This window comes from Aspergillus vadensis, assembly GCF_003184925.1.
Source record: "Aspergillus vadensis CBS 113365 unplaced genomic scaffold BO88scaffold_22, whole genome shotgun sequence".
Classification (NCBI taxonomy): domain Eukaryota; kingdom Fungi; phylum Ascomycota; class Eurotiomycetes; order Eurotiales; family Aspergillaceae; genus Aspergillus; species Aspergillus vadensis.
Window position 1 is genome coordinate 662,390 of NW_020292060.1, and position 13,155 is coordinate 675,544.

Consider the following 13,155-nt stretch of genomic DNA (forward strand, 5'->3'; position numbering starts at 1 on the left):
AGGTTTGGTTATATGCGTACAAAAGAAGCATAAAGTATTTTGGAGGAAAGTAAAGTAGTAAAAGGTGTTCTCAGTAAGAAGCATAATTGTTTGGAGGGCAGAGCACAGAAGGGAGAAATAACAAACATTGTACGTGTTTGCTAGAAATGAGGGTAGGCTTTATAGAATGACAGATACTACTCCAGGTCTCCTTCTTACATGGCCAGATGCCAAAAGAGGGATTTTAAGAATTTCTGGCTTCATAAACATCATGTTATCATATATATTCGAACCGTAAAGTGTGTAAGGTTGCAAGAAGTTGAAAGGCTAAGTGAACAAAGCAGAAAAGAAAAACAACAAAACACAAAGGAAGATGGAAAGAAAACCCGAAACCAGACCAGTGACAAAAGCAATACATATGAAATAGATAGACCCATTGTTTATATGCCCAGTACGCCGTACTCTGCGCTGCGCTTATGCAAATAACAGACAAGTTCACACCCGTATCTCTTATCATGATCCAATCCACTTCCACAGAACACTCAGTAGTTGATCTCGGTGAACCGGCTTGCCGATGCAATCGCTCATGCCCTTGGCAATGTAGCTTTCGGCGTCGCCCTGCATAGCATTCCCGGTGACTGCAATAATCGGCATTTGGAGTCCCATATCGCGGATGTGTCCCGTGGCGGCAAGGCCGTCCATGATGGGCATGGAGACATCCATCAAAACGACGTTGTAGGATAGCGGCTTCTTCTTAATCTTAGAAAGTGCCTCGGCGCCATTCCATGCCCCATCCACCCGCGTGAAGCCGATGCTGCGAAGGAGTTTCAGCATCATGGTATGATTGACCATGTTGTCCTCAACCAACAAGACATGTTTGTGGGGCGCAATGGCCCGCATTTTATCGCAAAGATCTTGGCCCACGGGCGTTAATGCAGGACTGCGGGGCTTGAGTGACGCGGTGCTAGATCGATCTCCCAATTTGGCAGTAAACCAGAAGACACTGCCTTGGCCATCCGGGTTTGGAGAGTATCCCACTTTTCCGTCCATAAGTTCGGCCAGACTTTTGCAGATGGACAAGCCCAATCCAGTCCCTTGGTATTGTCGAGTGGTCGAGTTGGCAAAGCGGGTGAATGGGGTGAAGAGGGTGTTCATTGCGTTGTCGGGAACACCAATGCCGGTGTCGACGACTTCTGTACGCACGATGCAACATCCCTCCTCTTGTTCATCCGGAGAGCACGCTGTGGAGACCCGGATATGGCCGCTCTCGGTAAACTTGACTGCATTGCCGACCAAGTTCTGCAGGATCTGGCGATATCGTAGGGGATCTCCTCGAAGATTTCTGGGAAAGTCAGGTGCAATGTCCATGGTCAGTTCGACACCGTTCTTCAACGCCGGGCGACAATTTCGTATGACGGCTCCGACCACATCGCTGACATCTACCACGTCGGAGTGCAGCGAGAAAGAGCCAGATGAAAGTTTCGAGTAGTCAAGGACGTCGTTCACGGTCTCGAGCAAGATTGACATGCAGTCTTGAATGATGGCAGCATGCTCGAGCTGTGCCGGAGATAGACTCGTGTCAGCCAGCATCGTCATGGCAATTTTCATCCCATTCATCGGAGTCCGGATTTCGTGGCTGATATTGGCGAGAAAGTCGGTCTTTAAGCGTGACGACTCCTCGAAAGCAGCAATTATGCGGGCCTCAGCTTCTTTGCGCTCGCTGAGATCGCGGGTGACTTTGACGAAACCAACGTGCTGCCCGAACTGATAGATGGGAGTGATAAGCACATTGGCCCAGAATCGCGAGCCATCGCGCCGATACCTCCAACCCTCATCTTCCATACGGCCTTCGCGCAAGCATACAGCAAGACCTCGGAGGGGCTTTCCAGCCAGGCGATCCTCGGGGCTATAAAAGACAGAGAAATGTCTGCCAAGGATCTCCTCTGCTGGCCATCCCTTCATGATTGCAGCGCCGGGATTCCAGGTCGTGATATTGCCCTGCGTATCGAGCATGAAAATGGCGTATTCTTTAACGGTATCCACGAGGATTTTGTAAGTTTCGTTTGTATAGGCATGATTAACGCTGGCGGTCTCCTCGGAAAGCTTGTGCGCCTCCAATACAATGTACAGCAGAGTAAATGCGTCGAAGATGGGAGTAACTCGGAGGTTGTATAAAGATTTGTCGCTGGACACAATTCTCTCCACTATCTGGGTTTCCTTCGTTGAGCAAGCTGCACGCAGTGCGCCACAGAGGATAGCGATGTTAGGAGCGGGCACGGCAGCTGGGTCGAGGTCACGAACGGTCGCATGCAGCAAAGATTGGCGCGTCTTGCCGGATAAAGCGAGATGGCTATCAGAGACCTCTACAATGGTCATGGATGAATCGAGGACGATGGTCGGCGTCGGGGTATGGCGATAGATGCATGCGAGTGAGGGAGACACCACTGGAGAGTCATCGTCTGGCAGAGGTACACTGCTTGATGTCGCGAGCTTCTCATCAAGAGAGAGAGCGGCCACTTGGCCGTCGAGAAACATTGCGACTCGTTTGAACAGACATGAGAGGCAGAAGAAGGGAGAGAATGGAGTTATCTTCTTTTGTCGGTCTTTATCGCGTGGCGGAAGAAAAGTCACTGTGAGTGGCGGAAACGCTACCGGCAGCAGAACCACTCATTGACGCTTCCACTGCGCTGCCATTCATTGGTGCGACTTGACATGGAACCAGCTTCCGGTCTTCCACTCCAGGCGATCGCCCCTGACATCCCCGCCTCTGCCCATGGAGAGTTAAGGCATCTAGGCCATCTTAGAGCAGACGATTAGTAGTCTACTTGTATTCTCCGAGAGCGAGAAAAGGCCGTCTATAATGGGCGGGTGGCGACTCACTGAATATTAGTTTAGTATAATACATCAATACGTATCCCCTTTATCGTGTGGTGACAGGGAGGACGTAGTGATTGTGTTGAGTGTTGAGTTTTTCGAAGCGAATAGAACGAGGGTGTAATCAGAACTAGCTGCTACCTACTAGCATCTGCCTTTTGAGGCATTTGAGCTGGCTGAAATGTTTGACAACTGCCGGTGGTCCATCGGGCCCAGCCATCGGAGCAGCAAGCCACCAATCAGGGCGTCTTGAGTAACTATATCTTGCTCGTTCGGATAGTTACCATGGATCGAAGCAGGTTTGGCTACCCGCTAAATCTAATCAGCTAGATTTTCATTGCCAAAAAGAGCAGGACCACGAAGCTTCGGACGACCGGGAATGCCGGTCAAATAATCTCGGCTATATCAAGCCCGTTGAAGTGTTGCGACAAATCTGTAACAATAGACGAAGATACTTATTCACTAAAGTCAAGCGAGGAGGCGGTTTTGGATCTCAAGCCACGCTAATGTGGCGTTTGCATACCCTTCATGCTGTGGGACGGGAATGGGTCCGCTCTCTAGGCATGCATGGCTGAGTTTGAGTACGTGTTCATCGATATGGTGCGCCTGCGGCTCAATTTAACATCGCTTGCCACTTCGTTCACTGTATGCCCAGTTATACAGAATAGTAAGCAATTCCGGGATTAAATAGGGTTCGGACTTTATTTGGGTTCGCCTTCCGAAATGGCAGTTTGGGGAACCCCACTTCCGCAGTAACGTAGCTCACCGCATTGTTCATGTACCACTGCATACACCTGGCGTCCTTGGGCGACAACATGGGGTTATAAATAATTATTCATGATCACTCATACATTCTCCACTCGCTTGGTTGCTTTAAGCGTTTCACAAGCTTCATTGCATGTACTCGGAGCTATGTTCTGTCGAATCCTCCTTAGACAGCCCTTCCTATTGGTTGGGGAGAAATATGTTAACGGTCAGTGGGTAGAGTCAGCTTCGGAAAAGTGCTTCAATATAATTGAAACATGTAAGCCCAATATAGGTACTGTATTTTCATGCAGCTTTTGACCAGGTGATGAGTGGTTGACACCAGATCCTGCAAATGGGAAGGTCATCGGATTCTTCGCCCATAGTAAGTTGATTCCTGAGAACAACAAAGGGTTATCCCGTATCCTTATTGTGGAGAACGGGACGGCTGAGCTGGATGCAACCGGGGAGGTACTCTTTGCAGCAAGCTCTCTAATGGTTTGCTGACGAAGCAGCCCGAATCTACGGAGATATTATCCGACACCACCAGTCTGGGGTTCTAATAGAGCCAATTGGTTTCGTCTGTGGGCTCACTACACTATAACTTACCTTATTGCCGCTGACAGACCAACCTACCTCTGATGAGCTTCAAGCTATTATAAGTATTAGTACATTTTAAGAAATAAGGAATCTTAGACATATATTCAGCCTTAATACAGATATTGAAATATTTACAGCTTTACTATCGGACAGGTGATCGAGTAGTAAGACATTTGATCTTTCTGAGGTCGTTTTTTGACAAACACCACCAATTAAACCAGGTCTCTGACTAGTAAGAACTAAAAACAACATGGAAGAAGGTATGAGCGTGACCGATCGACCTACTATATGCATTTTCACGGTGTTGCATCATGCAGGGACTTTCAATTTCCACTGCCACCAGTGGCATACTGTGTCATTGTCTTCGGCTTCATACACGCATCCCTTGCTTACATAGATTCCTTTCTAAGATAATCCCTAACTTACATAAATTCCGGGCGAGGATGACCATCCAGGCCTACTGCCAAATTCAATAGCGCACTGGGCTGTATGTACATCCGCTTGTGGAGGCCCAATACAATACCGTGTTGCGCCAGCCCTGAGCTTAGGCTAGCATTTCTTAGCAGAGTGTGCTGAATGATTTACATCCTTCTTCCTCTTGAGATAGGGGTACTCAAGAAGTGGGATGGTTAGTTACTAGGCAAGTTCGAGTATGCAAAATGAAGCTAGCTGCGCTATGTATGCGTAATTATTAATTGCCTCATATCACCGTATTACCTTTACTCGACCCATCGCATCATATATAGAGCACAGGTAGCCCTCAATAACGTCCCTGAAAACCCTATTTCCATCTCCTTGGCTGTCACAACCTCGGCACTATTAACCGTCATCAACGTTCACCACCAAAGATGGTACTCATCGCCAAACTTCTCACTCTGGCTCTAACTGCTGCCGCTACCCCTATCCTTCGCCGCAATGCAATCACAGTCGAAGACGATATAAACCAAAGAATCGCCCCAGGAATTTCAGCCCTCGGCAATGACGTTAGAACTTTCCCTGCTAGTGGTTTGGCGGGAGCTGTGGCTATCCACGACGATTTCCAGAATCTTGTTTATTCGGTGAATTATGCAACCACCGATACCAACGACGCCGGCTCCTTGGATGATGAAACTGGAGCCGCTATTCTTAACGACGTCCAAGCGGTCATCGGAAATCTCCTGAGCATTTTAACTACCCTAGCAGATCAAGCAACTTCTTGGTCAAATGTCCCAGGTGGAGCAGATCTCGTTCTTAGCGATCTCCGCTCTCTCCACACGGCCTTCGACAATTCCGCTGATGCGTTGATAACAAACGAACCGGCTTCTCTTAGCGACCAAACCACCTTAGTCAAGACTTACATTGACAACGCCTTTGCTTCTGCAGAAGATGCCTACTCCTCCTAGACCATTTGACCATTTTGGGGCGCGGGAAAGCTGTTAATGACGGCATGTAGCGACAAAAAAATCTGTTAGCTCGATGAGGGATGAAGTTGTGGTATGGATAATGAAAGGTGTCGAAGTAAACAGTAGGAAGCTATAAACGGGATTAGCTGTTCATCCAATTCTTGCATCAATTTCCTTTTATTGGTTGTTCTTGTACCTTAGAACTCAATGGGTCTTATTTGTAATCCTAGAGATGTGCTTTTCCCATATCGCAGCATTCTCGCGCTCCACTTCCAGGGTACCGAATTCCCAAAATGAACCCGCTTTCATAAGGGGACTCAGGTTTTCTGTCAAGCTAGGGTGTCCTGGCTAGAGCTTTGTCGCTTTTACAGTGTCCAGCAAGCGTTATGCTATTCATTTCATATATTGTGCAAGCATGATATAACTAATCTTCCGCCCTTCATGGAAGGGATAAAAGTGACAGCATGGTTTTAAGTTAAAAGGCGGAAGCTTAATCTAATCCAAAGTAAACGATCGCAGAAGTAAGGGAGTATGTTCCGTTCCGTCCAAGCTGTGACAGAAGCAGCTTAATTACCCCTTCATGACCCCCTGTGCATCCTTAAGGAGACTGGAGACACATATAATGTTGATTTCACCTCTTTAGCATAAACTTGATTGCCTACAGCTTACTCTAGGATACCTTTGACTGCAAAGCCCTCTTCTAGTCGCAAGGTACCCTTCAGTTACCTTGCTCGGACATATACCATGAGATTTGACGAAGTGTATTGTTTTTCAGTTACCTTAACTGAGATTCAGAGAACAAACAAGGCGTAGACCGTAGCATATAGAAAAAAAGCCTCGGGAAAGACAGCACCACAAATCTACAGCATCTCCAAGTAAGCAGGCTGAGTATTTGAATGGGACATGGAATAATTGACATGGGCAATGGCTGGTCGCGAGAGGGCGTTGGCATGATGATCAACGAGCTCATGGTTCGTTAGCGTTGCACATAAATCGTTCTTTATTGGCGACGACTTTCACGATTTGAGATTCGGCATGCGGAAATGGAAAACAGTGTACTTTTTCGGGTATTTTTGTTTTCTTTTCTTTTATTTCTTTTTTTTGAGGTCCGTTAATATTCATTTATTCCGGACCTCCTTCACTGCATTGTCGACCTATTCCACCATTCCACATCGTCTAATATTGAGCAAGAGGGTGTTATCACAATGTTGGACCACGGATTGCGAGTTAGCCGTCGCTAGGCTGTTCAATTCTTGCGGCCGCGCAATGCTGCCCGATTTTAGCGAGCTGTCTAGGCTAATTACCCCCCAGGCAAACGGCTGTGTGTGAACCGAGCCACTACTACTCATGTTAGTGCCTTTTCTTCCGTTGGGGATGCGGTCCCCTGTCCTGTCTGGGTCCTTTTATCTCGCGCCCGCCCTCCTTTGACCTCGGTGACGTTGGACTCCAAGTGCGCCATTCAAGGTAAAGATCAGCATTATCGGCCCGCCTGTATATCTCCTACTTGATTCGGCATCGGCGCCAAGTGTGGAACAAAGAACCGCAATTTATGAGGTTATACTAAGTTGAATCGCGGTCAGTAAGCGCTAACCGTAATGGGTTATAGTTGGGTTGTGGCCGGAACAACCGGGTGTGCTCGGTGATCTGTGCGCTGAGAGTACAGAACGCATCCCTTTGTTTCATTAGGGCTACAATGAGATATTCTTACCCCCAACCAGGATGTGCACATTGAGTACTGGAACATTGGCTTTTCAGCCCCTACACGTGAGTGTTTGTCCGCAATTACAAGAAAACTGTCACCAACGAGAAATACGGAGTATCCCCACAATCAGTTGATTGCAATGCGCCGGCAGCTTGACTAGCGCAAAGGGGTGGGGCTCAACAAGGATGTGATAAAGAGCGCTGTCCAGTAACTTCTTAATTGGCTACTTTAGTAGTTGTTGTTCATGCCTTTTATATGTTCTGATCTACATTTACACAAGCGAACTCCTTATTCCCTGCGCTCCCGTCTGCGGACGGATGTGGCGTAACAAGGCTATGATGATGGAGATAACGAGCGCTGCCCACTATTTTGTTAGTTAGTTACTCCGTTACATGGTGTACTGATCTTCTGTTACACTAGAGAATTCTCTGTTCTCTTCGCAAGCTGGTTAGCAGGGCTGCTCAAGTCCAGCCCACTCTCCTTCCCAGGCTTAAATCCTTGGGATGCGACTACAGACGGACCAGTTGGCCAGAAGTGTACCTCCATCATGCCGCCGAGACAGACAGCTGCTTCGTCGATAAGTGACCATGTTGAAAAGCCCCTACAGAGTTCCACTGCCAGTGACCCGTCTGCGTCTGCCGGTGCTGTGATCGAGCGCAAGATCACAGGTGTTGCGTGGTTTGTTGTCAACGTTGCCCTGCTGTCGGCGACTTTTCTTTATGCCTTCGACAATACCGTGACAGCAACGGCGCGGCCTGCCATTGTCGACACATTTGGCAACCGCATAGACATGCTACCATGGGTTTCAGTGGCATACCCAATGGGTGAAATTGGCACCAATCCTATCTGGTGAGATAATCAAGCAGCAAAGCGCATTTGGCGAACCGACTACCAACACTTCTGTTCACAGGGCGAAGCTCAACAAGTTCCTCAACGGCAAATTTGTCTTTCTTGCAGCCCTGTTTATCTTCGAAGTAGGATCTGCGGTTATTGGCTCAGCGTCGTCCATTGGCGCTGTCGTCGGGGGTCGCGCTCTGGCTGGCTCCGGCGGCTATGGCATCTATGTCGGCACCATTAGCATGATCACCGGGATGACGACTGCCAAAGAACAAAACCAGTATCTCATCCATTGTCGGCATGGCGTGGAGCCTGGGAACCATTCTTGGTCCCATTATCGGATCTGCCTTCGCCGATTCGCCTGCAACATGGAGATGGGCTTTTTATATCAACATCTGCGTTGCCGCTGTTGCCGCCCCCGCGTGTATCTGGATCATGCCTTCGGCGCCACCCAGCGTGTCATTGGGGCTCATGAACGTGATTAAGGCATTTGACCATGTAAGTGCTGTGCTATTTCTTGGCTCTGCCGTGTCGACAGTCATGCTTCTGGGCTTTGGCGGCGTCGTGTACAGCTGGGATAGCGGTCAGATGATCGGACTTTACGTTGCTACTGCTGTGCTATGGATCCTGTTTGCTCTGCAGCAGGAATTCCACCTTTTCACATCGGATCGCATTTTTCCCGTGCAGTTCTTCAAGGATCCATTAGTGGTTGGCTTGTGGATCTGGACAATTGTCGCAATGTCTGACATCGTTGTCACCATCTACACGCTTCCGCTGTTTTTCCAGTTTGTGCTGCATGACTCTTCGATGCGTTCTGCAGTCTATACGCTGCCATTGTAGCATCTGTTGTGGTCAGTGCAGGCATCAGCGGGGGACTTTTGCCCAAGTTCCCATGGTACAAGTGCTGGTTCATCTGGGCCAGTGTCCTGCTCCTTGTAAGCAACGGCCTGCTGTCCAGCATTCACACAAACACCTCCAGGGCTACTATTTGTGGATACACCATTATGGAGGGGTTTGGGGTCGGGCCAGTCATTCAGCTTGGCTATACCGTGGGCCAGTTGAAGCGTCCGCAGGCGACAAGAAGGGACGTTACGGCGTTCTTCTCTTGTGCGCAGATGGGTGGTCTAGCCTTGTCACTGGGCATCGCTACCTCTGTTCTTATCAACCATGCTACGGAGGAGATATCGCACAGTGAAACTAGGGACCATTTTACACGGCGTAGCGTAATGTTACCTAGACGAACCTAGTCATTACTAGCTGGGGGCGCTATATATCCAGCCCCGCAACCCTAGAGCCACATCTGAGACGCCCGCCTGTTGCTGGCCGCAAGTAGTAGTGGGTAACAACTCAGTCAGCCTTGTCCAAGAATCCAAGTGATTGGCACCCAAGACTTACAGGGATCCACGCGTCATAAAAGTCCCGTGGGGTTGCTGCTAGTCGGGCAACCGACCCGGAGCTATTAAACATAGTGTGATCCCATCCACTGCGCCCAGTTCGTTCCGTCACCATCACATTCCACCGTACCATCACATTCAACAATATGGGCATTTACACTCGGCTCCCCGAAAGCATCGACGAGGTCGACATTATCATCGCCGGCGGTTTGTTCATCTACTCATCTGCTAATCATAAATCTATACTAACGATCTCTCCTAGGCGGTACCGCGGGGTGTGTCGTTGCTTCCAGACTCGCCGATGCTGATCCCTCGCTGTCCATCCTCGTAGTCGAGGGCGGGCAGAACAATAAGGGCAACCACTTGATTGCGTTCCCACTCCTTTTTCCAACTGCAATGCTTCCGACCAGTACCGCAACCCTGTTTTACAAGGGAAATGCGGAGCCGCAGTTGGACAATCGCGAAATGATCGTCCCAGCAGGTGGTGTTCTGGGCGGAGGATCGTCAATCAACTTAATGATGTACAGTCGTGCTCAACGCCATGATTGGGATTCGTGGGGCACTCCAGAATGGTCTACAGATGAGATGATCCCCTTCTTGAAAAAGGTATGTCATCGAATCGTTTAAGCTGCACTCTGTGAACTCTGCGGCATTGTCAATTTTGACTACAGTGTTGGCTAACATTCCATTACTCATTGTAGCTCGAGACGTATCACGGTCCGGGCCCTGACTCTGTTCATGGAAAGAATGGCCCTATTGTTGTGTCTGAGGGAACGTTCTACTCTGAGCGTACGGCAGAGCAATTCATTGCTGCCGCCAACGAGGTCGGCTACCCGACGGTCAAGGATCTTCAAGACCTAGACACCAGCAACGGCGTTCAACGCGCCCTCCGCTTTGTTGACAAGGAGGGCCGCCGCCAGGATGCCGCCAGCAACTACTTGCATCCGAAGCTGGAAGATGGAGCACACCCAAACCTCCACGTTCTCGTTGAGACCAAGGTGATCAAGATTCTGTTCGAGGGCAAACGAGCTGTGGGTGTTGAGTTCAAGCCAAACCCTGCCTTCCAAAAGGAAGACAACACCGATATTCGATGCGTCAAGGCCAGAAAGCTAGTAATTAGTTCCTGTGGCGCTATTGGGACCCCATTGCTTCTCGAGAGGTCTGGTCTCGGCGACGAGGCCATTCTTAACAAGGCTGGAGTTCCTGCTGTGGCCCATATCCCCGGAATCGGCCGGGACTACCAGGATCATCATCTCTTGATCCAGGCATACTACAGTGCCTTGGAGCCAACCGAGACGTTTGACGCCCCTCTTGCCGGTAGAATCAACATGGAAGAGTTAATCAAAACCAATGCGCCAATCATGGGATGGAATGGTCAAGATGCGTCCTGCAAGCTGCGTCCCACCGAAGCGGATGTCACTGCTCTTGGACCCGCATTCGAGGCGGCATACGCAAGAGATTATCGCTCCAAACCCAACAAGCCCATGGCGCTAATGGCTTTGCTGGGCGGCTTCCCTGGTGAGCCACACACCATTGAGCCAGGCCAATACCTCGCGACGTCATTGTTCACTGTCTACCCGTACGCCAGAGGTCACGTCCACATCACAAGCCCCGATCCCGATACGGATATTTCGTTTGAGACTGGATTCTTGAAAAGTAATTTGGATGTCAAGAAGCTCATCTGGGCGTACAAGAAGCAGCGAGAAATTGTGCGCAGAATGGGCGTTTACCGCGGCGAGTTTGCGGGCATGCATCCGCCGTTCGCTGAGAATTCGGCCGCCGCCCTTGTCAGGCTGGACAAGCCGAATGACAAGAACATCTCCGACATCCAATACACTGCGGAGGACGACAAGGTCATTGAGGGCTGGGTGCGCAAGAATGTCGGCACCACCTGGCACTCACTTGGCACTTGCAAGATGGGCGCTTTTGCTGATGGCGGCGTGGTTGATCCCGAGCTTAATGTTCATGGGATTGAGGGCTTGAAGTTGGTGGACCTGAGTATTGTTCCTGAGAACATTGGCGCGAATGCGGCCACCACTGCTTATGCTATTGGTGAGAAGGCTGCTACGATCATCATGAAAGACCTTGGGCTTGCTGGGAACGAGTGAACTGCCGCTACATTTCAAATGTAATGATCCAATCTGTACACTTCTTTTACAGCTGATATATTAGGTTTGTAGCCATATATATAGCAAAATGAATTTACACACTTTCATAAGAGAAATTCTAGGGTCCATTGGAATTGCGGTGAGACTCAGGTCAGTATGTACAGTTGAGAAGCTATCTAATTTGCGGTAAGTTCTCCTGTTAATGAGTATATAAATTTGTATAGCCTACATCATTTCGGAGGCGGCATCAATATGTGCCTATCACTGCAACGACAAATCTCTTGGTTTGATTGCATCCAACGCAACTAACATGAACGACAAACTACATCCTCTTTATCGCATCCCTAAGTAACAACATTCAGATCTACCACTTCTATTGGCATGAATTAACCTTCCAATCTGGGCTCGCTTGCAGCATTATCGATACCCAACCTTCGAGTCACGGAGATCAGTCGAGATGACAACCATCATTCATCCTTTTATTATAGATTTCTTATTATCGATATTACTATCATTACAAACGTTCAACCACAACAACTCTTATTTCACGTAGGTTGACTCGAGCATAATATATACATAACTCATCAGCTGATTCAATTTCTTTCCCATGCTGGTGGATTGGCGAAGGCCCTTCCTGTTCAGGAGGTGTAATGCCACCCCCGGCCCGGCTGTTTGGGAATCGGACTAAAACATGAGACCGAATAACATAGGCAGACCCCTGAGCCCGACCAATCGCGTGACCCTTGCGGCCACCTTATCATCACCCTGGTTCAATAGTCTGTTCAACATAGGTAAAAATAGACTAGGAACTACAATCCTTCCAGAATGGCTTTGGGTATCATTGCATGTGTTCTCTTTGAGTCATCTATCCCTCTGGTCTACCTTTCCCGTCTTACAATTGATAGTAATATATATAACCATGGGAATCCGATCAATATGTCCCCAACCACGCCCTGCCGTCCCGGTACACATTCATCCTTCTCTCTATATTCATACTAAATATCTCTACAACATAGCCTCGCTTGACATCGCTCCATTCAGTGCCCGGGCACATTCCTTTCACGATGACAGTTATCCCTCAGACACAGAAACTCTACAAGTTATGGTTCAATAATCCTGGAAGTCAATATGTGTTCAACGCTGATGGTGATGAGTGGATTTCGCTACAGCCCTGCTAACGCTCTGAGCGGCAGATGTGGGTATGCACATTCAGTAAAAATTATGGTCTCGGGTTCAAGAATCTCAGTACTGCTAAACGGATGAGCTTCACCAGTGAAGGATGGATTACACTTGAAGATTATCAGAAGGAGTGCGAAAGTTTCACATTCACCCCGCTTTGTGATGGGGGATATCGAATGTCAGTGTGCCTTGAGGGGTCACGCAATGATGTCAGAAGATAAACCGAAGATCAAACTGATTTTGTGGGATGCGAACAGCAAATCTCGAGTGTTTCGGTTCATCTAGAATGAATTCCGATATGTGAGTTATCGTCTTATATTCAAAAAGTCTTCTCTTGTGCTGATCTTTGCGGGTGA

General features: G+C 48.7%; 4 protein-coding genes across 4 annotated transcripts; 3 read left to right on the plus strand and 1 right to left on the minus strand.

The window, feature by feature from the left end:
• Positions 1-42: 42 nt before the first annotated feature.
• Positions 43-2,750, minus strand: BO88DRAFT_407168 (uncharacterized protein). Its single transcript, XM_025707352.1, has one exon. It carries the CDS (start codon positions 2,512-2,514, stop codon positions 493-495), a length of 2,022 nt encoding a protein of 673 aa, XP_025560039.1. The 5' UTR covers positions 2,515-2,750; the 3' UTR covers positions 43-492.
• A 2,295-nt stretch (positions 2,751-5,045) lies between these two features.
• BO88DRAFT_417949 (cell wall mannoprotein 1 family protein) lies at positions 5,046-5,579 on the plus strand (the record flags this gene model as incomplete). Its single annotated transcript, XM_025708325.1, has 1 exon — positions 5,046-5,579. The coding sequence occupies one exon, from the start codon at positions 5,046-5,048 to the stop codon at positions 5,577-5,579; it is 534 nt and encodes a 177-aa protein (XP_025560040.1).
• Positions 5,580-7,828: 2,249 nt separating this feature from the next.
• Positions 7,829-9,446, plus strand: BO88DRAFT_469938 (MFS general substrate transporter; the record flags this gene model as incomplete). Its single annotated transcript, XM_025711634.1, has 4 exons — positions 7,829-8,130; positions 8,192-8,398; positions 8,430-8,903; positions 8,939-9,446. The coding sequence occupies 4 exons, from the start codon at positions 7,829-7,831 to the stop codon at positions 9,363-9,365; spliced, it is 1,410 nt and encodes a 469-aa protein (XP_025560041.1). The 3' UTR covers positions 9,366-9,446.
• A 212-nt stretch (positions 9,447-9,658) lies between these two features.
• On the plus strand, positions 9,659-11,668 carry BO88DRAFT_469946 (GMC family oxidoreductase; the record flags this gene model as incomplete). Its single annotated transcript, XM_025711635.1, has 3 exons — positions 9,659-9,719; positions 9,775-10,118; positions 10,214-11,668. 3 exons carry the CDS (start codon positions 9,659-9,661, stop codon positions 11,618-11,620), a joined length of 1,812 nt encoding a protein of 603 aa, XP_025560042.1. The 3' UTR covers positions 11,621-11,668.
• Positions 11,669-13,155: the final 1,487 nt, after the last annotated feature.